Raw genomic sequence first — 25,025 nt, 5'->3', positions numbered from 1 at the left:
AGCACACCCTATCCTCCTTAGCTAATCCCTCAACTGTCTTCTTAACCCAAGCTGTTTACATCTTCAAGTAACACTCAATTTGCACATATCCTGACCAATCTGATCTTTCCAAACTAACCTCTAAAGCATAACGTACTGTCCTAAGTTAATATATCTATTTCTCATGATGACCTATCTCTTAATTCTAGTTAGTGTTTTCTTTGAATTATATATCATCACCTGTGTTTAATTTGCATTTTGTCTTTCATATTGTATTCTTTGAAATATGTATTATAATTTCTGTTTAATCTGCATTTGTCTTTTTTTAAATGTATAAATTTATGGAGCTTTTCTCTCAGAGCCTCCGCTGAAAAAGAGCCCTTCACCTTAGTCGGACATACCCGATCAGTAAATGTAAAATAAATAGATAAAATAAATAAAAAAATATGTATTCATAGTACAATAAAAAGTCAAAAATAAAGCGTTGCAAGATTTTAGCAAAATATATAATAATATAAACAAGGGATCAGGGAAATATGAAAGTAAATGTAGTAGTGATAGAGAATGTATAAATAAAGATTATTTACAGGTCTGAGATTACATTTTTGTTTCATCAAAATGTAAGCATGGTTTTATTACTAATAAGACTATATTTGTGAAACAACTGTATAAAAATTGCTCATGTGAGGGACATACAGAAACTGCATATGAATAAAGGAGATTATTATTCGCTGCTGAACTGTGTCATGTGAAAATTATTGGGTACCTTAACACACTATTCTCTCAAGGTACATTTCTTGACATTGGTGTATCAAACACATAACAAGCTGCTTGTGTTGGAGATCCAGTCATAATCCTCTGTGTGGTAAGCACTTAAATGCAGTTTGATTTTTGCCTAAAATGAGTAAATATGCATCCAATCTTACCTGCTGTGCTCTTCTACAGCTTAACGCTGCACTAATACCTCAACTTACTTTGGAAACAGAAAACAAGTCAATAGCTATGTTGGTGTATAATTGATTTATCTCTGTCATAGTTATACTTCTGTGTGATTCTGGGCCATGCTCCAAGACTTGTACTGCTAAGTAATTCTGTACCATGTACCAAGAAATGTTTCTAGCTAGAACATCACTCTATTGCAAAATGTATCCACCTCAAGAAAGAGATGTATTGCTGAGAACTGATAATCTATATAAGACAATCAGTGGGCCTTTACCAATCTATGAGACAACTTTAACTAAATTGCATGAAAACAGCCAGCTTGGAAGGTTTCTGCTATTTTATTATTCCTTCTACCCATCGGCATCCCATATAGAAAGGAAGGAAACATTAAAAAATAATAACCATTATACCAGAAGAAAAGTAAATTTCACATTAACAGGGGATCTTTGAAGATTAATCTTGACTGAAAAACATAATTTTGTAGTTTATCTCAGGGATTTAGGAACATTTGATTGCAATCTATAGCGACCCTTCCTTTACTACAGAAATCAAGCAGGACAGGGTCAGTAAAGCACTTACTTTATGTGTGTTCTTCAGGGTTGGTGGTGGGTAGTCACGCAGCCTTTTCATAGCTTGTACTGGAGCGTCACTGAAGTAAGGCGGCTCCCCCTCCACCATTTCGATCACCATAATTCCCAAAGACCAGATATCAACCTGAAAGCAAACACATCATTTATTTAGCATGTTAGCATCTTCTATTTAGGAAACTGTGTAAAAAAAAGTGCTTTGTTTTTGAGTTAAAGGATCAAACCTGTAGTATATGGAACTGTTTCATATTTCTGTTGCTCAGAGTTTTCATTTTTTTCATATCTTCTAATCACAGCAAACAGCAGCCATCTAAATCTGATCATCCTAACCCACTGTCTGAAGTTAGCCTTTCAGAACAGGCCAAGGGCAATTTGATCTGTTTCAGTATCTTCTGATGGACTCATGTTGAGCCCTAGTCAGTTACAGACCTTGAGCCAAAAGGCTCAGACAGGAACTCTTGCCAGCTGAAGGATCTATATTTCAAGCCTAATGATTTAGTGTAAGGTTTAGTATTTTGAAACGTGATCAAGTACATTCTCTAAAATTTAATATCTTTCCTGACAAATTTCAAATCTTCTTGCTTTCCAGGTTTTGGCTAAGTTATAACAAATATTTGTTACTGTTTACATTAGCTTCGCAGCCTTTGTCAGAAATGTGCATTTGAGTTTGTATTTTTCTGGCACATACAATATGTGCCAGTAGATGGCACACCAGCATATTCTTCAGTAGATTCAGTAGCACCCTAATGGATTGCAAGTTTCACAAGAAGACAGTAATTATCAATGTATATATCTGTAAGGCTGTGCTAAGATGCTCTCAGTCTAGGAACTTGTGACTGTGGGGAAAATATAAAAATAAATGCACCTGTTCTTATATTTTTAGCAAAAAAAAGCAAAGTAAAAAAGTATTCTGCACTGACTGTTTATTATAATAGTGATCTACAGATAAATCCTTTACACTGTCCAACAAAGTAGTCTAAACTGCTTCAGTAAAAAAACTTCCACTTTGGGAAGCCATACAGATGCAAATTTCGGTGTATGAACCACATTTGCTAACTCTTCACATGGAACCATCAATGACCTGAATTACTCAAATTTCAGTAATGCTTCTTGCTGAGCAAGTTACCTAAATAACTTTTATTTTTTCCTCTGAATTTTTATACCTAAATTTTACTTTGAAAGAAGCATAAAACCTGAACCTGAAAAATATCTTTCTTTACCTCAAATGTGCAGGTTTAACAAAGCATACAGTTAATGACATACCTCTCAAGCTCTCAGCTTTCAAAACCATAGCAGGGCACCTTCAAACAATCATAGCAGAATAGAAAAAATCATAACATGCATCATTTGCTTGTGTGCAAATTCAAAGCTGGAGGTGGGGTGCATAATACATAACACTGCTCTCTTGGAATGGTAAAAGTAATATCTTTTGGCTTTTCCCGGTTAGGGGTCGCCACAGCGGAACTCTGTCAGCTTATGATTGGCAGTAGATTTTTACGGTGCTGAGGTGCCAGCCCAATGCCCAACCTTCAACAAAGGCACACCCATTCATGCACGGACCTACCTGCATGTCTTTAAATGTCACTCAACTGTGGGGCAGACATGCAGACACCAAACAGAAGGCAGCCCAGCCGAGAATCAAACCAGAGAACCTCTTGCTGTGAGGCGACAACGCTAACTGCTGCACCACTGCAGCCTCTCCCTCTTGGGATGGTAGAATCTGTAAAATTAGGACCCTTGTTGTGGCTCTTAATGTATCCTTACTGCACTGTGACAAGGTATACATGCACACGTCTATACCTCAAACAGTACAAAACAGCCAAGCCAAATTACCACACTTTAAAAGGAGTACAGCAAGTCTTGATATTTGCTGTAGTCTTTTTGATTTTCTCTCTGTCTCTTGCAGCTACAATAGGGAGACAATGACATCACTACAAACATTGCTCAAAAAGAAATCCTTGAATATTTTCCATTTATAAAATTCTGATACACAATTAAACCCTATTAAGCAATGAAACCTTACTTTGATGTTTTCAATCCATTAAGACCCACACACATAAGAATTATAGAATGTCTCGCACCTCTAGCAGCCTACATTTATCCTTAGATTCCCAAATATTTTAAACAAAGAATCAGTTTAACACGCATAATTTAAACAAATGTAGCTACTTTTATCAGTAAATGCTATGAAAAGGATGTAACTACTTCTGTACAATGAAAACAAGGCATTCAATTTTATATAAATACTGTAATATTTAAGAATGCAAAAAAGCCAGAATTGTAATCCTCTCTAAATTTTCACAGACTTTACATATCTCAGAAATTGTGTAACCTCTCTGCAAGAAGCACTAAACAGCATCCAGAAATGCACTTTCCTGTATGCACTTTTTTTTTAAAATTTGGTTAGTAATGCTGTATTAACAGCTAACATTTCAAACATGCATCCACACACACACACACACACACACACACACACACACGCACACACACACACACACACACACACACACACACACACACACACACACACACACTCTGTGATAACATACAATGCCAATAATTTATGCATGCACCCTCCTCCAATTATTAAATTCTTTGAGCTTCTCATGCATTTACAAACTTTTCTACGGTTACCAAAATGCAAGGGAAAAAAGGAAACTTAAGTCCTTATATGTTACAACTGTGCATGGGTTGGGAGCTGCTAATTTTGCTTTACCAAAAGATTATACTCTCCAAGACACAAACATCCACACACACATACACATATATATCTCACACACACATACACATCTCATGCATCTCACACACCAACAGTCATATATGTATTTCTCCCTCACTCGCTCACACACTCGTGCAGACAGACATAAGTATACACACACACACACACACACACACACACACACATATATATATATATATATATATATATATATATATATATATATATATATATATATATATGTGTGTGTGAGTGTGTGTGTAAGATAGATACATTTCTCCCACCCATCCACACTGAGAAACAGACATATAAATGTATAATACACATACTCACCTCCCAGGAAAAAAACTTCAAATATTTACCTTAATCACCAGAAAAAAGCATCTGAAAATCAGGGCAGACACCACCTCTAGAGCAGACCACAATAGCCACGTACTATTTTAACAGGCCAGACATGACCACCATAACTTTTTTTTGTCCTGAATTAATTTTAATGTTTCTTAAAAAGATAATAGCACCATTGCTTGTCAGTATGTTTTAGATGGCATATGAAAGAAACTTGAAAAAGTCAGAGAAACCTAGCAGAATGTCCCTGATTTTACCTCATATAGTTGTCGTTCCCTGTAAAGCTTTGATGTTTTTTTAACTCAATGAGGATTATAGTCAGTAATGCCAGCCATTAGAGTTGCATCCTTCTTACTGTTCAAAAATGCATGTTGATGCAAAACCTGTTATTCTATTAACTATTTAAGTGAATTACAGTACTGTTTAAAAACTATCCCTAAGTCTGAGCCTTTGTCCTCTATTATTTTTGGCTCTGTGTGGAATTCTTGAGCAAACAAGTTGAGAGGTATTGGTCTGCAAATGAACCCTAAATATCTTCCAAGGATCCAAGTGCCCTTCAGACACAAGCTCTCAGTTTTGTTTCCACAGTAAATATTTCGATTTAGGTACTCTTCCTCACAGCAATAAATCATTCCAGTCAATCATCTAACACACCGCAATCAGCCCCTAGCCACTCAGCAAAGAAAATCACTAAAGACCCCAGTCATACACAGCTACAATCAATTAACAGTGCCTGTAGTGATACTTGGGAGCAATCCAGAAAACAAGTTTGAGTCAGAGCCAAGAAGAGTATGACCGTTATAGATGTGGCATCATAGATGCAACTAGTGCTAATTCCAAGAAGCTGCATCTCCTATTGGTCCATTTTGTCAGATGAGCTCCAGGAATTCCATCTCTCATAGGCTGTACTATTTGAACGAATGAAAAGGAGAGGAAATTGAAGTTGTCTATACTTAAGTCATAGCAGTGAAACAGGCAAGCTTTAGGAGGCTAAATTCAGAGCACTCTACTAAATATGGAGCAGTTGAGACCTGTGGTTAGGGACTGTCAATGAATGATGAGCTGATAACAACTAGTTTAGGTACAAGCACACACAATGGTCACTGTAGGCCTTCTGTTCAAGATGGGAGAGGGGGTCTCCAATCAGAGCAGGTTATCTTAGTGTAATAATGTTGTGAAAATCTGTCAATGCATCAAAAGCTTATGTAGCTAGTAAAACAGATGTCTATAATGGAAATGAAAAGCTCCAAGGACTAATGTTTCTTATGTCTATTTAAAGCTGAAACACTAGTTATACTGTAAAAATAAATTCAGACTGTTAACACACAAGGCAGACTTCATTATGTAGGTGTCTGTCAAGAAGCAGACTTTCATATTCAATACATCTGTACTGATTTTCATGAATCTATTAACCCTCGTGGAAACCCTTGGCACAGCTGGTACTTCAGACTACTCAAAAGTCTCTCTGGATGAACTGAAAAGTAAGTGAACAGGCTAGATATAGTTTTGTGGAACGACTGCTGTTTGTCATGAAGGAAGGCTTCAAAATGTCTGTAAAGGTTGTAAGCCCAGTGACACTATTAAAACAGATAGTGGCCAATGACTTTGTTAATCCTGCTGGGAAGACATTTTGAATACTAACACAGATGCGCACATTTGAATAGGTTCATTTATGTTCATTATAATGAGGTGCTTATGATTTTTCATTCCTTCTATTAATTCTGCCAAGGGACCCCCTTCTAGTTCTGCTCATCTTACAGGGGCCCCCTGATTCATTTAATCCTGCATTGGCCTTGTAACTTCCTTATTTCTGCTGTGGCTCTTCTGGACCAATCAGTACTGTGGGAGCCAGTGACTCTATTAATCTAGTCAGGAAACCTTTTTTAATTTCATCCAGATAAGGGTCTCACTATACTTCTCTATCTGTGAGATTCACTGGTGACTAGTTGAGAATGAGGAAGTTCATCTGAACCAGGGCCCAGATACCCTAAAGAGCCTGATTTGGTGGTCAGCAGTTGCCAGCTGCATAACCATTAAATGCATGTTTTAATGGTTGTGTTTACTGCTTCCTCCTCCTACTCAATCCTTAAGTTTAATCAGTAGAAATAGTTTTTGACAATCAGAGTTAGAATTGTCTTTAGCCTTCAGAAGACAGTGCTGCACCTGTTCAGTCATTGTTGACATGTCAACTTCATCACATCTATTTTCACTAGTGGGCAATGGGAATACCTGTCAACTGTTCGAATTTTCACAGAATGTCCAGATTTTTGCGTCATATTTTTGGTCTGTTTCTCATAAAATCTGTGGTTTTCAGGTAAATCATTAAGGATTAAAGTCACTAAATAATAATAGACCATTGAGATTCAGACTTTGTACCCTTCAGAAAATGCATATTAATTCAAAACCTCTTATTCTAGCAACGTTCTAAGTTTATAAGAGCAATATTTAAAATTCTTCCCTATTTTTGGCCTTTTGTCTTCCATAACATTAGGTTTTGTATAGATTTCTTGTGCTAAGAAGTTTAGCGATATGACACTGGGGTGTACTGTGCATGCACAGGTACATAAGGTTAAGCAAGACACAGACAGCTAGGAAACACGATCATCTGATTTCATTCAATGTGCATTACTGACCTTGAAAAACAAAATAAATCCTTGTAAAACTGCCATGAAGACCCTATCACTCTTCTGTGCCATATGAAACTTCTGACCAATGAGTGAAAAGAAAGAATTTATAGAAAGGGCTCTAGTGTTGTGTGTGCATATTCATTGGTTTAATCTTCTCATTGCAGGTGTGTCCCAGATTCACACCTCCCCAAAATGTATATAAATCAACGTAGCTATTCAATGTCTTCAGATACTGCAGATCTCTATTCTCATCCAATTGAGGCTTAATAATTTCAAGTGACTAATTTAGCATAACTAATTCTTTAATTTTCTCACCAACATAAGTTGTACCAGGATCACAAAAACAGCAGGTTTACTTCACCCCAAACACACAGTGTCAGAAGCATGTGCATGCAGTTCTTGAGATTATGTGGGTTTGAATTCTTTGCTTTTGATGCTATACCTTCTAAAGAAAGCTACTACATGCATCCAGCACAATTTGTCTTTCAGGAAAATGACACTTCAAATATGCTGTCGGTAACCACCCACTTCACTCTGTACCTTCAAAAAGATTTTGTTGTTTACACCATCCCTTTTCAGAAATTTACTGTCCCCCTAAGTTCTTTGGGGCCACAGAAAGTATTATTATTTTATTTGTTTATTTATTTATTTAGTTATTTAGTTATTTAGTTATTTATTTTATTTCACATTTGTTAACCGGGTTAGTCCAACTGAGTTTGCAAACAAACCCATTTTCAGTGGAGACCCGAGGGAAAAGCCCCAGTAAACATAAGTAAGGATAAAGTGGCAATACACAAATATTACCTAACAATCACAATACAGAATAATTGTAAAAAAAGAAAAGGTTATTAACTATTTGCATTGCACTGATAGAGGTCATGCTCTTTACAGTCTCTCTCTTTTTTCCTGACTCTGGCTTGATTTCCATTCCTACTCCTTTCAAAACTGCTTCTGTTTATCTGAGCAAAGGTATCTTCAACTTGTTTTCTTCATGGTTTAGAACATTCATTACATTTGGACTGGATAATGTTAGCAAATATGCAGTAGCATAGCTAGGATGGTGTGAGAAGGGCAAAGTGCTGAGGTGAAGTGATCAGCTGATCTCAATCTCTCTTTAATGCAATACCAGCTTTTAAAAGCAGGTAACGCACTTGCAGTCAAACTTGAGCTCTGTAGTGCTCTATCTGTGGTCTGAACTGTAGCAAGCAGTTTCCTACAGTTTAAAAGTTAAAAAAAAACATTCTCTCTTCTTTTTTTAACTAAAACCTGAGGCCTGTAGCACTCCATGCAGGCAGGATATAAACTGTAGCAAACGCTTTGCTACAGTTTAAAAGAAGAAAGCATTTCCACTCATCATTGTTTTACCCTCCAATCCCTCAACTGGTTAGTATTCACAAATTACCTGGACTTCCTCCAGCTCACCACAGCACATAGACTAATATTTAATCCAACTAAATGCCCGCTCTAACATCCTTCCCCCATACACCCCAAATAGAATCTCAGATCTGATCACCAAAACTTTATTACTGTCCACAAACCTAAAAGTCCTGCTGGACAACTTCTCCTCTCCTTCTCTTGGGTAAGAAATGGAACTCTCTCCCTTCCACACTAAGGACAATGTCAAACACAAACAACTTCAAAACACAGCTTTACACCTTCCTCTCCTCCAAATGGAAATGTAACTGCATTCTGTCTACCTAGAACTCTAACAAAAGCCCCTGGGAGGGTATCCTCCTGAGTTCCTAAGCCCTAAAAGCTGGCTATAGCCTTCTATACCTAATTCCCATACAATCTCTCACACTCTGTAAATATTGTATATAGCTTTTGACTTTTGACTTTAACTGTGTGAATTTGTTAAAATGTATCTGCACAATATTTTTCCACTATGGGCAGTATTGCTCACGCTTTGTATTATTTGATATGTAGTTGTACTTGTACTTTTATTTTTATTGGACTGCTATCTTTACTGTAATCTGTTTCATGGAGCTTTTCTCCCCGGGCCTCTACTGAAAACTGGCTCTCTGGGCCCAGTAGAGTTCCCCGATAATGAAACTGGAAATAAATAAATATATATATATATATATTTTTTAAATAAAATATGTTGAAGGGAGGTTTGGGCAAGGCACAGAAATAGGACCTGGTGAGGGGGGTCAGGGAGTGCCATACATTTGGCCACCTGGTTGCTGTGCCAGTAGAAGGAATGTCTTTTTTTTGTTGCTGTTCACTTGAAGACTGTAGTACCAGCCAAGGGCACTGCTGCAATACAGTCTTACAATTGCAGGAGGCCCTTACCTTCTTCAGACTAAGGGATATATAACTGTGCCATGCATTACTTTTTATACATTATTTGATAAGAATGAAGCAGTTTTCCTGTTTTCTTGTCCAGCTGATCTAATGCTGTTTGGGGCCAGTCAATCACATCAGTTAGAACAGAAAGAGCAAACTTATTTGTTGCTTCAACTTTTTTTTAGATATCAAGGAAGTTTTCAATTTTAGCTTTGATCATCATAATGCAGCATACAGTCATGAAGGTTATTATCTGTAGTGATAAGGCACAATAGTGCTGTTTGTGCCACATTACTAAGTTTTCTTCTTTATTTCCCCCCACCACAGAACTAACTCCACTGGCTTATCGACTTGCACCCAAATGGTCATTCACTCTGCAGTAGTGAGGGGCAGGAATCCTCAGGCAACGCAAGAGCCCTTTGGTCCATTCATTGTTACCTAGGAATCCCAATGTTACAAAGTTTTTTGTTTTTTAATAGCACCCTCTCCCCATGAATTATTTTTCATGTTTTTTTTTGGTTTTGCTTTGTTTTTTTTTTGTTTGTCCCCCACATACATAGGATGCAACTATCCAAACAGAGACAGTTCTGTGTAAAGAGGGACTGGTGGTAGCCCTAGAAACAATGCTTGATTGGTTTTCCAAATCTGAAACATCAGCCAAATTTATTTAGTTACTAGTAATTACATGTTGCATGCCTTCTCAATATCACTTGTATAAGTAAATGGGTAATGGGAGCAAATAATTAGAGAGGGAAAGGTAAAAGAATGTGAAAGAGGCCAATAACTGATTTGGACTGCAGGCTAGAGATTGCTTTCCCTCTCAAGGATTTATATAAAAGTACAGGCAAAGAGAAAGAACTAGATAAGATCCATAGTGAAAGACCAGCACTGGTAGAGCTTTTAGAAGAATCTAGAACAGAAGCTGCTGCTAAAGGAAGGGATACTTAGTAGGACACCTAAAATATTGCATAACTATAAGAATCAATAAGAGGAGAATAGAAAGGGTTGGGAAGACAGACTGTAAAAGCAATTCACAAAAAAACAATGGAAAGATATATGTTGTTGTTGTTGTTGTATCTTTCGGCTTTTCCCGGTTAGGGGTCACCACAGCGGAACTCCGGTCTGCTAATGATTGGCAGTATATTTTTACGTGCCGAGTTGCCAGCCCTGATTCACAACCTTCAACGAAGGTACAATGGAAAGATATATGTATGACTCCCAAATATGTAACAAAGTCTACAAGATTTGGGATCTTTGCTTGGAAGTGTTCGCACAGGTATTTTTATACCCCAACTAGATTACAAAGATTTTCTTCAAGTAGATTGCAAATGTTGGAAGTGTGTTAGAGAAGAAAGAGGTAATTGGGAACATATTTCTTGGGAGTGTAATGAATTGGCAGATTTTGAAAATTCCCTGCAAGCTACTTTATCAGAAATACTGTGTAACAATCTGGTATAACTAAGGAAATTACTTTTTGAGCTATGATACAGAATCAGAATTGGCTAGACATAGTAAGACCTTGATTAGTCTAATTATAGTGGATGCCAAAAAATCAGTTACTAGAAAATTGAAATCAAAGTCTAAACCAACTGTATTAGAAGTAGTGAATATAATAACAGAGATAAAACAACTGGAAATGACATCTTTAGAAAAGGGTAGGAGAAATTACATAGAAAAAATGTGAATTGTTGGAACAATACATTCAGATTAATGTTTTGGAGAAGGAATGAGGATTACAAGAAGGCAGGATTTGAATGATTTATATAATGTTTGACTGACAATGGCTGACTGGATAGATTAGAAACAATGTACAATATTTGTAACTAAAATTTGTCAATATGGTTTGCTTTCATTTATAGAAATGTATGGCTGCCTGTGTCATAAACGATAATTTAATAAAGATGTTTCTTGTTTTAAGAAATGAGAATATCCAGAAAATCCTGCAGAGATACATGGAGAACATGTCAAACCCACAGTGGGCAGAGGTCAGCCTGAAGCTTGAGATCTTAACAATATACCACCATGCTGCCCTTGTTAGTTTTTGCTGATGTATTTTACTGCAGTGAAAAGAAAAGGTAGTTACAGCTGAAATACTCAGTGATTTCTGACTATTTTGTAGTGCAAAAAATGGTTTAATCTACATACATTATCAGGTTAAATCATATTTTGACTAATGAGTATGTAGTATTTTTGGGAGTGGGGTAATGGGTTGCGTGTTAGTTTAATGAAACTTTTTTAACTAAATTTGATGCTAGTAGCTACATACACATACATATACAGTAGGATAGCGTCATTTCCAGAGGATTGGCCTATCCCTGTCTTTCTTCCTTCCCTCAGATACTGATCTAGAAAATGTTATATGTGGGACATGCAATGGGTTGAAGTGCTGGGACTGTCCTTTGCCTCCACCAGGGATGCAAGTCAGCTGGACAGGCACCACAAGCTGGCTTCACCAGTCTCGCTCAGGAAATTGAGCTTTGTGTATGGCTGTGTTTGCCCCTAGGCATACACCTCTCCCACTCCTTCCCCTCACTCCTCGGAGAGGTGAGTGGGCACTGTCCAGTCATGCCATTCTCATTTTCTATGAGCTGTGTCAGGCACGAAAGCTGCTAATCAAACCTGGTCACCTTGGTCGTAGCCAGGGTTTTATCCCTCTACATCACCAGAACTGGCTAAGCTAGATGCTCATATATTAATTGTTTTTATGCATTGTAATTGTAGCTTTCCAATATTGTCAGACTATGTGTATAGTAATTAGCCAAAAAAGAGAGGTGTGGTGCCATGCGTACCAATTTAGAAAACTTTAATGTAAAACAATAGAATCGCAAGTTACATTTTCACTGGTAGATAGCTTCATCAGGCAAACATTGTTAAAATAAAATCCAACAGTTGCTTAACTAGCTAATGAAGAATCATGTCACCAATGCTTAAAAGAATTGTGACAATAATAAAAACATTTACAATCATTCATTTAAATGTATAAAAAAATTCTTAAAAATCATTCTTCACTTAGAGATTTTATAAAATTTTGTTTAACTCTATTTCTTATCTCTTTCAATACAGGTTTAATTGTTAATGACTCCTTCAAGCTAGGATGTGTCTGCGCTCTAAATTTTGCTATCCAGTAATTCTCTTCTTTTTCATTGTCATTCCTTATGTCTCCTCCTCTAGGTTTCTCTGGAATAACTTTCAAACTGAAAAACTTAAAACTGGTGCTAGCTCCTGTTTGTTTTGTGTGTTCATATAACGCATTTGTGTCTATTTGCCTATGGATCTCTGACGTGATCACTTATTCGTTCTTTTAGTTTTCGGTTAGATTTTCCTTTGTAAAGTGCTTCACATAACTGACATGAAGCCATATATATTATCTTTTTAGAGTCACGTGTACCGTTAAGTTTTTATATGAAATGCTGCACATTTCGCTGGATGTGTGAAGACTATATCTGTGTTAATATATTTACAGAAGTGATATTTATAACACTTTTGTGTTCCTTGTTTAATGCTTCACATATGGTTTAATGTTTTCTCTTGCTCTTTAAAACATAATATGTTTTTAAGATTATTACTTCTTTTATATGTAAAGCTTATATTGCCATGTCCTGTTTGTTTAAACTGAGACAACCGCTGCACTCTAGGCCAGCATTTCATTACTGTTTTCCTTATTATTGATGTATTTTATGTATTTTTGTTATATGTTAACATACATCTATTCCTATGTCTAGATGTTTTATCTGTCTTCTTTTGTTCATTATTATTGGCATTACTAGCTTCTGCTGAAAATGTTGGCTTAGTATTATTTCCTTATATCTTTTTTAACTTCTTGTTCAGCTGTATGCACTCATTGTTGACTATATCTCTAGCTATAAATTCATTTACTAATTCATTCATTTGATAATCTATTATCTGATCACTGGTGTTTAACTTTGCTACCTGCATCATTTGATTCTTAACAATATTCTGAAAAATGTATGGAAAGTGCATACTGGTTTTGTGTACGTAGGTGTTTTTCCTAACCTCATTTTTATATAGTTGTGTTTCAATTTCCTCTTTATAATTTTTATGTAGTCTAATAACAAGGAAACATTCATGTCATAGCAAAGGTTGTTTATGTGAGAACTATGTAAAGCAAGGAGAGATGAATGCATTGGTAAAGGTAAGGGAGATGTTAAATGCAAATTATGGAGGAGAGTGGAGATGTTGAGGTAGGAATTGATGACAAATGGGCAACTATGGATACAGTATTGAGGTGGGGGGTATCAGCATACTGTCAGAATAAAGTCCCTGCTAAGGCCCTTTCTATGAAACTTGCTGGGGATGTTCACTGAACTAACACCAGGCCTTTATGTATAGCAAATATATAAATTTATAACGCATTATGGAGAATACTGAATATCAACTGGCAATTAACCTATAAAGGGAATACTGAATATTACCTGGCTGTGAAAGGTATTTTCATTCCTTACGTTAGTAAGTCCATAAACTTAACCAATATTCAGCACCTAGAGATGCATTTAAATTTTCTTCATGTAAAGCCCAAGTTTAAGATGACTATCTAAGAATCACAGCTCCTCACGGCTTGAAACCGGCATCCATTTTCACAAAAGGGTACTGCATCTTGAAGAGTGTGTTACGCGACTTATTTTGTTCCCATAATTACAGAATATGCCCGTTCTCTCTAAATTTTATCATCCCCTGCCTCTTACCACATTAAATGCTAAACAAAAACTGCTAAGAGGAGATGACTGCAAGCAGGACAGGAAACAAAGATTGGTGTTTCTGTCCAAACAACCTTAATTGACATAGGTATTTTATACCGCATAGGTTCATAGGTAGGTACTAGGCTACTGGCCCTAGGGCCTATATAAGCCTAGCCAAACAGTACCCTAGCTTTTGCTACCCAAGAAAATTATTTTCCTGTGCCCCTGTCAAGCAGAGCCACAGAAGTGATCCCCGGGATGAATTCCCTATCTGCCATCCAATCATCAAGATTTTTCTTGAAGAGTGCTAATGAGGAGCTTTCTTTGACATAGATAGGTAGTTTGTTCCAGAGTATGGGAAGTCTCTGGGACAGGAATCTATCCCTCAGGCATGTTCTGTTTATAGTGGTGACAAGGTTTAGGTCCCTAGAGCGTGTAGCTCGGAGGGATTGGGATTTCTTTAAGTGGAGCATGTCCAACAGCTCAGGGTTTGACATAGCTTTGTATGTTAGGCAGAGATCGCCTCTGAGTAGGCGATATGTGACAGAGTAAAGCTGGAGTTTTTTGAGATGGTCTGCGTAGGGCATCTGTTTGAGGCTGGTAATCCTCTTTGTGAGGTATTTCTGTGGCCTTTTCAGTTGCTGTAAATGTCTTGTGAGATGCATACCAAAAGGGGCATTGTACTCTATAATGGGTCTAATGAGTGATGAGTAGAGGGGAACAATGACCTCTTTTTTCCTAGATGAGCAACCTTTTGTGATGAGGTGTGCCATGTAGAAGGATTTCCTGACTACTGTGGTGATGTGATTCTCAAAGGAGTGACTACTGTCCACCTGTGTCCCAAGTTCTCTTATCACACTTTTGGTGTTAAGTAGACTATCGCCTATGTGGTAGTTCATGGGTACAGAGTTTGTACCAAAGGGGATGACAATGCACTTTTTGGCAATGAGCTTGAAGCCATGGCTTTGACACCAGGCATCTGTCTCAGTGAAGCCCTTTTGTTGGATGTCCATAGGAGTTTTGATTATAGCTCCTAGTTTGCAGTCATCTGCGAACTTTGTTAGCCAAAGACCTTCTGTGTTAGCCTGTACTTCAGAGACGTAGATACCAAACAGGAGAGGACCCAGGACTGAACCCTGTGGTACTCCACTTGTCACTGGTCTGAAGTTGGATTTAGAGTCTGCTACTTTCACAGTGTGGGTTCTGTCAGTAAGCCAGTTGCCAACCCATCTTGTGACATAGGGATTTATACCTAGTTTAGTGAGTTTATCTATAATTCCAGAGTGGGGGATGGTGTCAAAAGCCTTGGCAAGATCTATATAGGCTGTGTTTACGACCTTACCCTCATCTACAGCTTTGGTGACCACTTCAAAGAAGTCTATCAGGTTTAGGAGATATGATCTGCCTTTTACAAACCCGAACTTGGTAGGGTCCAGTGTTTAGAGATTACCAATGTCATTGTTTACAAGTTCCATGATGATACATTCCATAGCTTTGCAGACCAGGCTCATCAGGCTGATGGGGCAGTAGTTCCCAGGGTCCATAGTGGCTCCCCCTTTGTGGAGTGGGATAACCATTGCTGTGCACCATTCAGTAGGCACAAAGCCTAAGGTGAGGCTATGACTGAACATGGTACTTAGGCATAGGGTGCCGGAAGCTGTTAAAGACTGGGGGGGAGCGGAGGGTGACAGGGGCACTTAGTAAACTAAAAGGGGTAATCTTTTTATAACTATTTGCTACCACAACATAAGTTCACTTGGAGGACATTATAAGCTTGGCCAATTCCCTTTTGGTGCTTGAATTAACATTTTCTGATTGGTCTTAGCTATCCCCATGGCTGATAACTGTATATTAGCCCTAGTGAGAACAACTGTGGTCATACCATAGATAATTTGAGGGGGCCATGTAATGGATGCAGCATTTAGGAACTGCCTCTAGCCATTAGTGGTATGAGGGGAAATCCTGGAGTACATTTTCTATTACCCATCCTTAGATCCAAGTTGAATTTGAATATGGATGGATGAGCTTTGCTTTATTTTTATGGATAGTCTGTTCTGGAACAGTGGTAGCCTCTGTGATATATATCCATCTCTCCACAACATTCAGTTTAGATACCTGGACTGAGTATTTCTGATGCTATTTGACTTGCTGATGTTCAGTAGGTCCATCTGTATTATGTTAGAGGATGCTTTGTATGCCAGACATGTCACCTCTAAGCACTCTGTAGGATACTGAGTATAGTAATAAATCTTTGAGGTGGTCCATGCAAGACCTATTGTTTAGGAGTTGTATCCTTTTAGCAAGATATCATCTCTGAAGGTATTCCAATTGTTGCATGGGGCTGGACAGATACATGCCAAAGTGGGCATTATACAAAATGATTGACATAATGAGAGCTTTGTAAAGGGGGACAACATCATCTCTAGATTTAGTCACAATCAGTTTGTTTATAAGCTATGCAATATAGAAAGGCTTTATGACTCTGGGCACATGTTGGCCAAAAGTTAGGTCACTGTACACACAGTTCCCAAATGCCAAACAACTGGATCAGCTCTCAGAGGGCATTGTCATGATTTTGACACCAGTTATTATTTGGGACAAACCTTCCTGCATGATGGTTAGGTCATTTGGGTATTCAATAACTTCTCCTAGCTTGCAGTCATCTCTAACTTAGCTGGCCAAGGCTCTTTGGTATTTCCTTTTACTTTTGAGATGCATATGCCAAACAGAAAAAGTCACAGCACCGAACCCTGGGGGACTCCATTGGTGAATGGTCTCTTCCCCTGATTTGATCTCCTGCATCCTGTGAGCCAAGTTGGCAATGCAGCTAGCGATGTAAGTCTTTGCTCCTACATTATTCATCTTTTGTACTACACCTGAGTAGGGGATTGTGTCAAAAGTTTTGTCCAGGTCAAGGTAATATGGTGTGAACTGTTTTACCTTCATCCATTGCTTTGGTAACAAGAGTAAAGCTTAAAATTTGCCCATGATTTTGAGCTTTTCACACTTTCTTCTGGGCTGTTTTTAAACACATTTTTAGGGCCATGCATACAGGTATGGATTCCTTGATTCACCTTCCTGACTGTATTAAATTATATTCCTTGTATAATACAGCACACTTGTTAGACTTAAGTTAGAGTGCATTTTAAATTTATTGTTTACACATTTTTCCAGTAGGCAATGAAACAAAAATGCATTAACCAATAATGACAAAACTGCCCTATTCAGAACATTTCCATGACAACAGTCTACTTCCACACACAACTGCATTTTAAATGTATTGTTTGAACATTTTTCCAGTAGGCAATGAAGCAAAATGTATGCACCAATAATGACAAAACTGCCCTATTCAGAACATTTCCATGACAACAGTCTACTTTCACACACAACTGCATTTTAAATGTTTGAACATTTTTCCAGTACGGAATGAAGCAAAATGCATTCACCAATAATTAGGGGGTGAGAGAGGGGTAAAGTCAGCACTTAACCTATCTGCCAGGATGTTGGCAATATCAGTTGGTTCTGTATATTTAGTGCCATTGTGCTGTAACTCAGAGCAGATCTGAGTGTTGCCATTGAGATTCTTGACATAGCTAAAGAATGCTTTGTGGTTGTCTTTAGAATCAGTGGCAATTTTGTTTTCGTAACTAGCTTTGGAGGATTTTATGAGGGATCTCAGCTTCTTACTGAGGCTGACCATGGAGTTCCTCCAATCATGGGATTTTACTCTTTTTTTGCAACAGTTTCTTTCTTCTGTTGTAGAGTTTGTTTATGGCAGAGGACCACCAGATTGACTTCCTTTTTTTGGAGGATAGCATCTTGGTTCTGTTAGGGATTGCACGATCCATGCACTCAGGTAAGTGCTTATAAAGTGCATTTGTATAGGATTCAGCAGTCGTACCTCTATTGTCCGTCAGCATGGGTGTCGTGAAGTTTGCCACTTCTGTCTTAAGAAGCATGAAGTTGGCTTTGGAGAAATTTTCTATGGTGGTTTCCCTAATGAGGGGGGTGGGGGTGGGATGTGGATGTCTAGGGTGATTAGCTTGTGGTCGGATCTGACCAACAAGGAACTGACCTCTGCTGTGGAACACCGGTTGCCCATGTTGGTAATGACCAGGTCTACGATATTGCTGCCCCTGGTGGGGGTGTGGATAAGTTGATCCAAGGCGTTGGAATTTATGAATTCCAGAAAACGTTGAGCACAAGAGTTGGTACATGAGTAGTTTTCCCAGTTAATGGTGGGGTAGTTGAAATCACCCATTATTAGGGTGTTAGGTTGTACCTTAATATTTTCCAGTGTACCAAAAAATGAGGAGTGGGAATCCTGGGGCATGGTGGGGGATCTGTAGCAAGCTACAATTTGGATTGCGGTCTTGCCCAGAGTTAGTTGCACTTGGATAATCTTGGATGCATTATGCTGAGCAACTAGCCTGGAGGTGTGGCTATCCTTAATGAATATGGACACGCCTCCGCCTTTAGTGTTTTGGTGCAGGTTAGGTGGCCGAAAGGTGTGGTATGAATTATAGTCTGGTAATGCAGGGGTGCTCTCTGGAGCCTTGAAGCAGGTCTCTGTCACTGCACAGATGTCGATGTTCTCCATTTTAAGGAGTACCTCGAGGGAGTGCATTTTGAGGTTTAGACTTCTTGCATTAAGTGGCATTACCCTCAGATTTTGCTTGCTTGTACCTGTTATGGTGATGAATTTGTCATTTGAACCTTGCCTAAAAAGGCACTATAGGGATGGTAAGAACCTTAGCCAGTATCCAGAACCTAAGGGCGACAGGTGCAGGCCATCTCTGGCAAAGCATCGTGGTTTGTTGGTCATGTCATCCCAGGCAGACAGATACTGGATCCCTTTAGAATGACACCAGAAGCTTAGCCAATTATTGAAGTCAATCATTTTGTCCTTGTACTGTGGTATCATTCTGGGTGATGGCAGGATGCTATTCAGGGCTAGGGTCATACCTGCCTGAGTTACAAGATTGGACAGCTCCTCCGTGTCTCTTTTCATGTAGTCCAGGGAGGTATGTCTCAGGTCATTCACACCAACATGGACAATGACAGAGTCATATTTGTACTTGTTGTGGAGTGACCTGAGTGCGTGCATTATGTGGCAGATCCTGGCACCTGACAGGCAGCTGACAGTAACTTTCTCCTTGTTTAGCCTGGTGAGTGGAACAGCAGTGTGCCTGACTAAAGTGTCACCTATGACTAGAGTGTTGGGTACGTTGTTATGCCTTATGGGTTGTGGTTGAGTGGCACACTGAGTTTGTGGGCTATGTGTCATTTGGGTTGTGTTGGGGGGTGGAGGTTGCTTGCGTTTCTGCTTTGGAGGTCCCTGTTGCTTGGGTAGATTTTTATCGAGAGCCTCTGTGAATGTAGGTGTGTGTTTTGTGTTTCTATGTGTGTGTTTTGGTGGTGCAGGTTTTGAGGGACTATGTGATGAGTGTGGTGTGGTGTAAGTGTTTACCTTCTCCTCTTGACTGTCTAGTCCAGTCTTGGGTGAAGAGAACTTTGCTTCCAGTTTGGCTATATTAAGTGCATCGCTCACAGGTTATATTGTTGGGTGGTAGGAGGAGAGGGTTGTCTGTGTACATGAGGCAATTGCTGCATTACCCCAAGATGCCCAGATTCAACAGGTAGACAGGAGAAAACACCGGGAGCTGACCCTTAGACATGCCTGGATAGGAGCTTATTTATTAAGTACTAAAAACTGTTTTCCTCTAGACAAGTGAGGTAAGTTGAGTGCTGTAGTAATATGCAGCTTATTTAGTGCTTACAATGAGTTCTGAACAAGTGCTGCTCTCAAAGAAACAGATTTGAGTGCTGAAACTAGAAGATTGGCTAGTTCTAATAAACAAAATTAAGCTAGAAGGCTTCCTTCCAACACAGAAAGGCTTGGGGGCTCAGAAGCTTAGAAACAGTCCTGGATACAGCAAATCTGTATCTGGACTAGACGATTTACATGAAAGGCAGGAAACAATCTTAGAAAAATTTTTTTTTTTTTTTTGTAAAGTGGAAAGGAGGAGCAGAAACTAGCTCTATAAAGTGATATGTACCCAAGATGAGCAAGATCCATTCTTCTTGACTCCACTTTGCAACATAATACAGGAAACAGTTTCATAGCAGAGCATTATACACCATCCAAGTAAAAGGCTTCCTCCTCTCCTGCTTCCTGATCATGTCCTCTTCCCTTTTCCTGTTTACTTTATTACATTTCATTCATTGCTTTACTAAACCTCACATAGAAACTTTCCAGAAAGGCAAGAATGTGGCCATCTTACCTCTGTCCCATATGGTAACCTTGAGATCACTTCTGGTGCCATCCAGTAAGGCGTCCCCACCAGTGACTTCCTTTTCGGAACATCCTTGCTGATCTGGGCACAGAAGCCAAAGTCTGAGAGCTTAACCTGAAGAAAAATAGTAACCATTTAAGTGCATGGACGGTGCAATAACAATATAGACTGAAAAAGTAACATCTCATTTACAACAGTGTGTTCATCTCTGTAGACCATGTTAGAACAGTGATACTAACTGGGATAAAAGCATGCACACTAGCAGTATCAATATGGTAAAATGAATGGAGTAGGGTTGGGAGTATGCTGAAGGAAAAGGGTATGGGGGATATACATACACTCTACAAGAGAAGGGAAATAGGAGGTGTGATGTCAAGGCACTGCATCATGATGGCACATAATTAAACAATGGCCAGTGCTCCTTTCCCCTGGGAGTCATGAGATTTTGCATTGCTTAGCATCCAAAGTGGAGACAATAGGAATCACAGCATGTAGCCAAAAAGTGCAGGGAGGTACTCAGCAGGACATACATTGAAGTATCTTCATATGAAGCAACAGAAGAAAAGGTAAAAACATTCAGTAGGACATTAACAATTAATTATTTATTTATCATCAAAAATATTTATTTCCACTAGTCATTGCTTACTTTCAGTTGACACCTGAGGTCATACTCATAACTGACAAAGGGAAATTTTGACAAGACACCTGGGGAAACACTATGTAAATTCCCCTGCATCCTTTCAGTGTGATGACATTGGTGGGCTTTGTTACTCAACCAGCACCCCTAAATGGAGTGAAAAGACATAAGAAGACATGTGAGAGGAGGTAAAGCTAGAACTAAATTTGTCTGCTAATAGGGTTGCTATATCACCAGCTTGGTGAATGCAGCACCCTTAACCACCAGTTCAGCACACTGCTGTGTGCTGAACTGGTGGTTCAGCACACTGCTGTGTACTGCTGTTGAGGTTTCTGACATAGCTGAAGAAGGCCTTATGGTTATCTTTCACCTGGGAAGCTATCTTAACCTCAAAGTTGGCTTTGCTTGACATTATTAGCCCTCTTAGTTACCTATCCAGTTCAATGAGAAAGTTTTTATCTTTATGGGAATTATCTTTCATGATGGTTTCCATATTTTTTTCCTTTTGTTGTATACTCTGTTTAATTTGGAAAGTCACCAGGGTGGTTTGTTTCTGGGGCTAGTCCTGGGATTACTTCTGGTAGGTACAGCAGCCTCTATGCAGCCACTAACATGCATGACAGCAATTCAGCATAAACTACTGTGTTCTTGGGGATCAGAGGAGCACTGAATTTTGACAAACCATCACTTAATAAAAGGTAATTTGCCTTGGAACAGTTCCTAACTCTTACTGGTTTTAATGGGATTACAGAGTTGATTTTGATTTCAAAAGAGACAACTTTATGGTTGGACCTTACCAGGGAGGACAGGACACTGGGGAAGGCAGTATTCTGCCATATTTGTGAGCAAGAGGTCCAGTATGTTGTATCCTCTAGTGGGCATATTCACTTTTTGGTCAAGGGTGTTTGTATTTACAATGTCCAGAAATCTCTGTGCCTGTAGATTTCAGGCCATGTTGGATTCCAAGTCTATCTAGGATATTGGTTAAGTGTCTCCAGTAGGTCCAAGTATGAATTGTGAGGTTCTTGGGACATGGAGGGGGACCTACAGATGGCTAGGATATGGTACATATGGACCTGAAACCTTGCACTGCTGGGGTACTCCCACCCTTTAAAACAAGTCTCAGTTACTATACAGATGTCTATATTCTCAAGTGTAAAGAGGGTTTGGAGGGAGTGTAGTTTTTTATTTAGGCCCTAGCATTAAGCAGTGACACCTTGAGATTCAGTTGAGTTGATTTTGCTAGTTTGCTAGTCAGTACATTTGTTAATTTGTCATTGCCTAAAAAAGGCATTATGAGGTGGATAATATTTTAGCCAGTATTCAAAACTCTAGAGAAAAAGGTGAAGGTGGCCTCACTGATTTTAACCTCCTGGATCCTATCACCATGTCATAAAAGGATTTATATCTATTTGCCATCCTTGGCAAAGCCACGTGGTCTATTAACCATGTCCCTCCATCCATCCACAACTCTTTTTTCCCACTTTTACACATGGGGTCATTGTGTCACTTCAAAAGTGACACTCATCTAGAGCCAGGTATGGTTAGGTCTGCCATGGTAGTTCTTCCACATCATACACTTGCATGGACACTCACACCTATGGCTAATTAAGTGTGTCCAATACACCTACTGCATATCTTTGGAATTTAAGAGGAAACTGGAGCACCCAGAGGAAACCCACACAAATACAGGGAGGACCATGCACACGCCTCACAGAAGATACCTCAGCTGCGAATCAAACTGTGGAATCTCTTGCATGTGAGTCAACACCATGCCACCCATCAAGCCATGTCATTCCATGTCATTCCAAACTGACAAATATTCAATCCCCTTAGACTGACACCAGAAAGACAGCTAGTTGTTGAAATTAACCAATTTGCTCATATTGTGGCATCATCCTCGGTGATAGTAATATGCTGCTCATTGCTATCCTCATACCAGCCTGAGACACATAGTCTGAAAGCTCCATAACGTCTCTCTTCATACAGTCAAGGAAGGTACATCTCAGGACACTTACACCTACAGGGACTATGATGGAATCATTCTGGATGTCCTTACATTTACAACTGCAGTATTCATCACTTATGGGACTCCCTGCTGTGGAAGCCCATCATCCAGCCAGTCTACCAAAGCCTACCATTGCTTTAAGGTACACTGAACTTCACCCAAACACTCCTTTTATAGTGTAGGGCATAAAGATGGCATTCAGGCATACCATTCTCAGAATTTCTTTGCCGGCAGTCCAAACGCTGTTTCTAACCATCTATCTGTTTGCCTACATCCGTTTTCTGCTGTTTTTACTGTGTGTTTGTATTCCGGTAATTACTCCTATTTGATGCAGTCCTCACCATTGCAGATAAGTACCCAGTTGGGGGGGGGGGGGGGGTTTGTTCTTTTTTTTTTTTGTTTTGTTTTTTTTTTTTTTTAATGCTGTTTGGGGTTAATGCCATCCAAGAAGGGTAAATGCCAGTGTAGGAGACAGACTGCTCATAGAGACTGCTATGATAAGTGCCTTTTTTTTCCTAGGAACTTCTCATGACCATACGTGTTGTTTGATTTGTCAGGCATTCATCCCAAAAACCCTTTATAGTAGGCTCTCTTCCCTTCATTGTATCTTGAGAACCAGTGTCTTAAGCTTCTTGCTAAAGATACTAAGGAAAGAACTTCCTGCCCCGAGGGTCGGCCATCAGGGAAGAAGAAGGTGAAAAAGGTAAGACCAGAATCTTCTGCTGTCCAGCTTCTGCCGGGTGTTTCTCCTGAGGTTGTTACAAACCAGGAAGCTCCCCTGGTCGTGCTATCTGATTTATCTGCCGCATCTGGTTTTAGGCTACCGAGGATCTTGCAGGCAGCATGTTCGACGAGGCTGTACAGGTGTCCATTTCAAACGTTCTGGGTGAAACACAGTTGATGGTTTCTGAGGGGTCAAGGTGGGATATACAGAAACTTTTAAGGGAAAAAGTTCCAACTATAGTTGTGGAATGTCATCCTGAGTCAGATCCTTCTTGGTTTTCTAGGGTGGACGTTCCCTTAAAAAAGAAACAGAAAACTAAACATGTTTCTTCTGTTCCTAGGATCCACAGAGTGAGTGGCAGGCCTTTACTCAGGGGTTATTTAATGATTTACTGCCAGTAAGGCCTCTTTAAGGGGTTTCCATTCCTGCTCCTCCTTGGCCCTCTTCTCCGGTCCTCTTCTCCACTTAAAAGGCCTAGGAAACTGAATTCTTCTGAGGAAGAATTGGAACTGAATTCTTCTGAGGAAGAATTGGATTCTGATGAAGAATCCCTTACTTATTCTACTCAGATTAATTTTCCATTAGACTATGGGTCACAGGAGGAGGAATCTAACAGTCCAGATACCCTTTCTGAGGAAATTTCCTTTCGGGACACAATCTCTAGGGTGATGGAATTTTTTAAGTGGGATTGTGCCAGGGTCTCGGATATCCATAAGAGGTACTATGAGTTACTACAGATGGAATCTCCTAAATCTGCTGCTATTCCTCCTGTTTTGGCTGCTTTACTGGATGTTTTTTTTTTTTCCAATGCCTCTAAAGTGCCTGGTTCTCTGCCCTCTGCTCCCAAGAAGTCTGATAGGTTTTACAGGGTGCCTGAGGATTGTTCCTTTTTGTCCAAATGTCCTGCTGCTGTCACCTCTGTGGTGTCTGTAGCCTCTGATAAGCTGCCCCAATTGCTTCCTTCATCCAAGTTACTGCCTTCTGACAAGGACAGCAGAACCATGGACAGGCAGGGTAAGAAGGTTTATACTTTGGCTACCCTAGCTTTTAGGACTATTAATTATCAGAACCACATATCTAGGTATGTGTTGGCTCTTCTTTCTCAGGCTTGTCACTTTTTTTCTGATCTTCCAGAATCTGGGTGCAAATCTTCTCCTGTTTCCTTGCTAGGGACTACC

The 25,025-nt window shown here is 39.2% G+C and overlaps 1 protein-coding gene across 8 annotated transcripts in view; it reads right to left on the bottom strand.

The window, feature by feature from the left end:
- Positions 1-25,025, bottom strand: part of LOC122804340 (serine/threonine-protein kinase PAK 6-like) — a 1,141,536-nt gene that overhangs the window by 96,531 nt on the left and 1,019,980 nt on the right. For all 8 annotated transcript variants that reach the window (XM_044074151.1, XM_044074147.1, XM_044074152.1 and 5 more), the window contains 2 exons: positions 20,467-20,592; positions 1,501-1,635 (listed from right to left, as the gene is read on the bottom strand). In XM_044074151.1, coding sequence (XP_043930086.1) covers positions 1,501-1,635; positions 20,467-20,592 — 261 coding nt within the window. The remainder of the gene's footprint in view (positions 1-1,500; positions 1,636-20,466; positions 20,593-25,025) is intronic.

Source organism: Protopterus annectens, chromosome 6.part0 (genome assembly GCF_019279795.1).
Source record: "Protopterus annectens isolate FY-2018-M chromosome 6.part0, PAN1.0, whole genome shotgun sequence".
In the NCBI taxonomy this organism is placed as follows: Eukaryota; Metazoa; Chordata; order Ceratodontiformes; family Protopteridae; genus Protopterus; species Protopterus annectens.
Note: the sequence above shows the minus strand (reverse complement) of the source record. Positions and strands in the feature narration are given on the sequence as shown.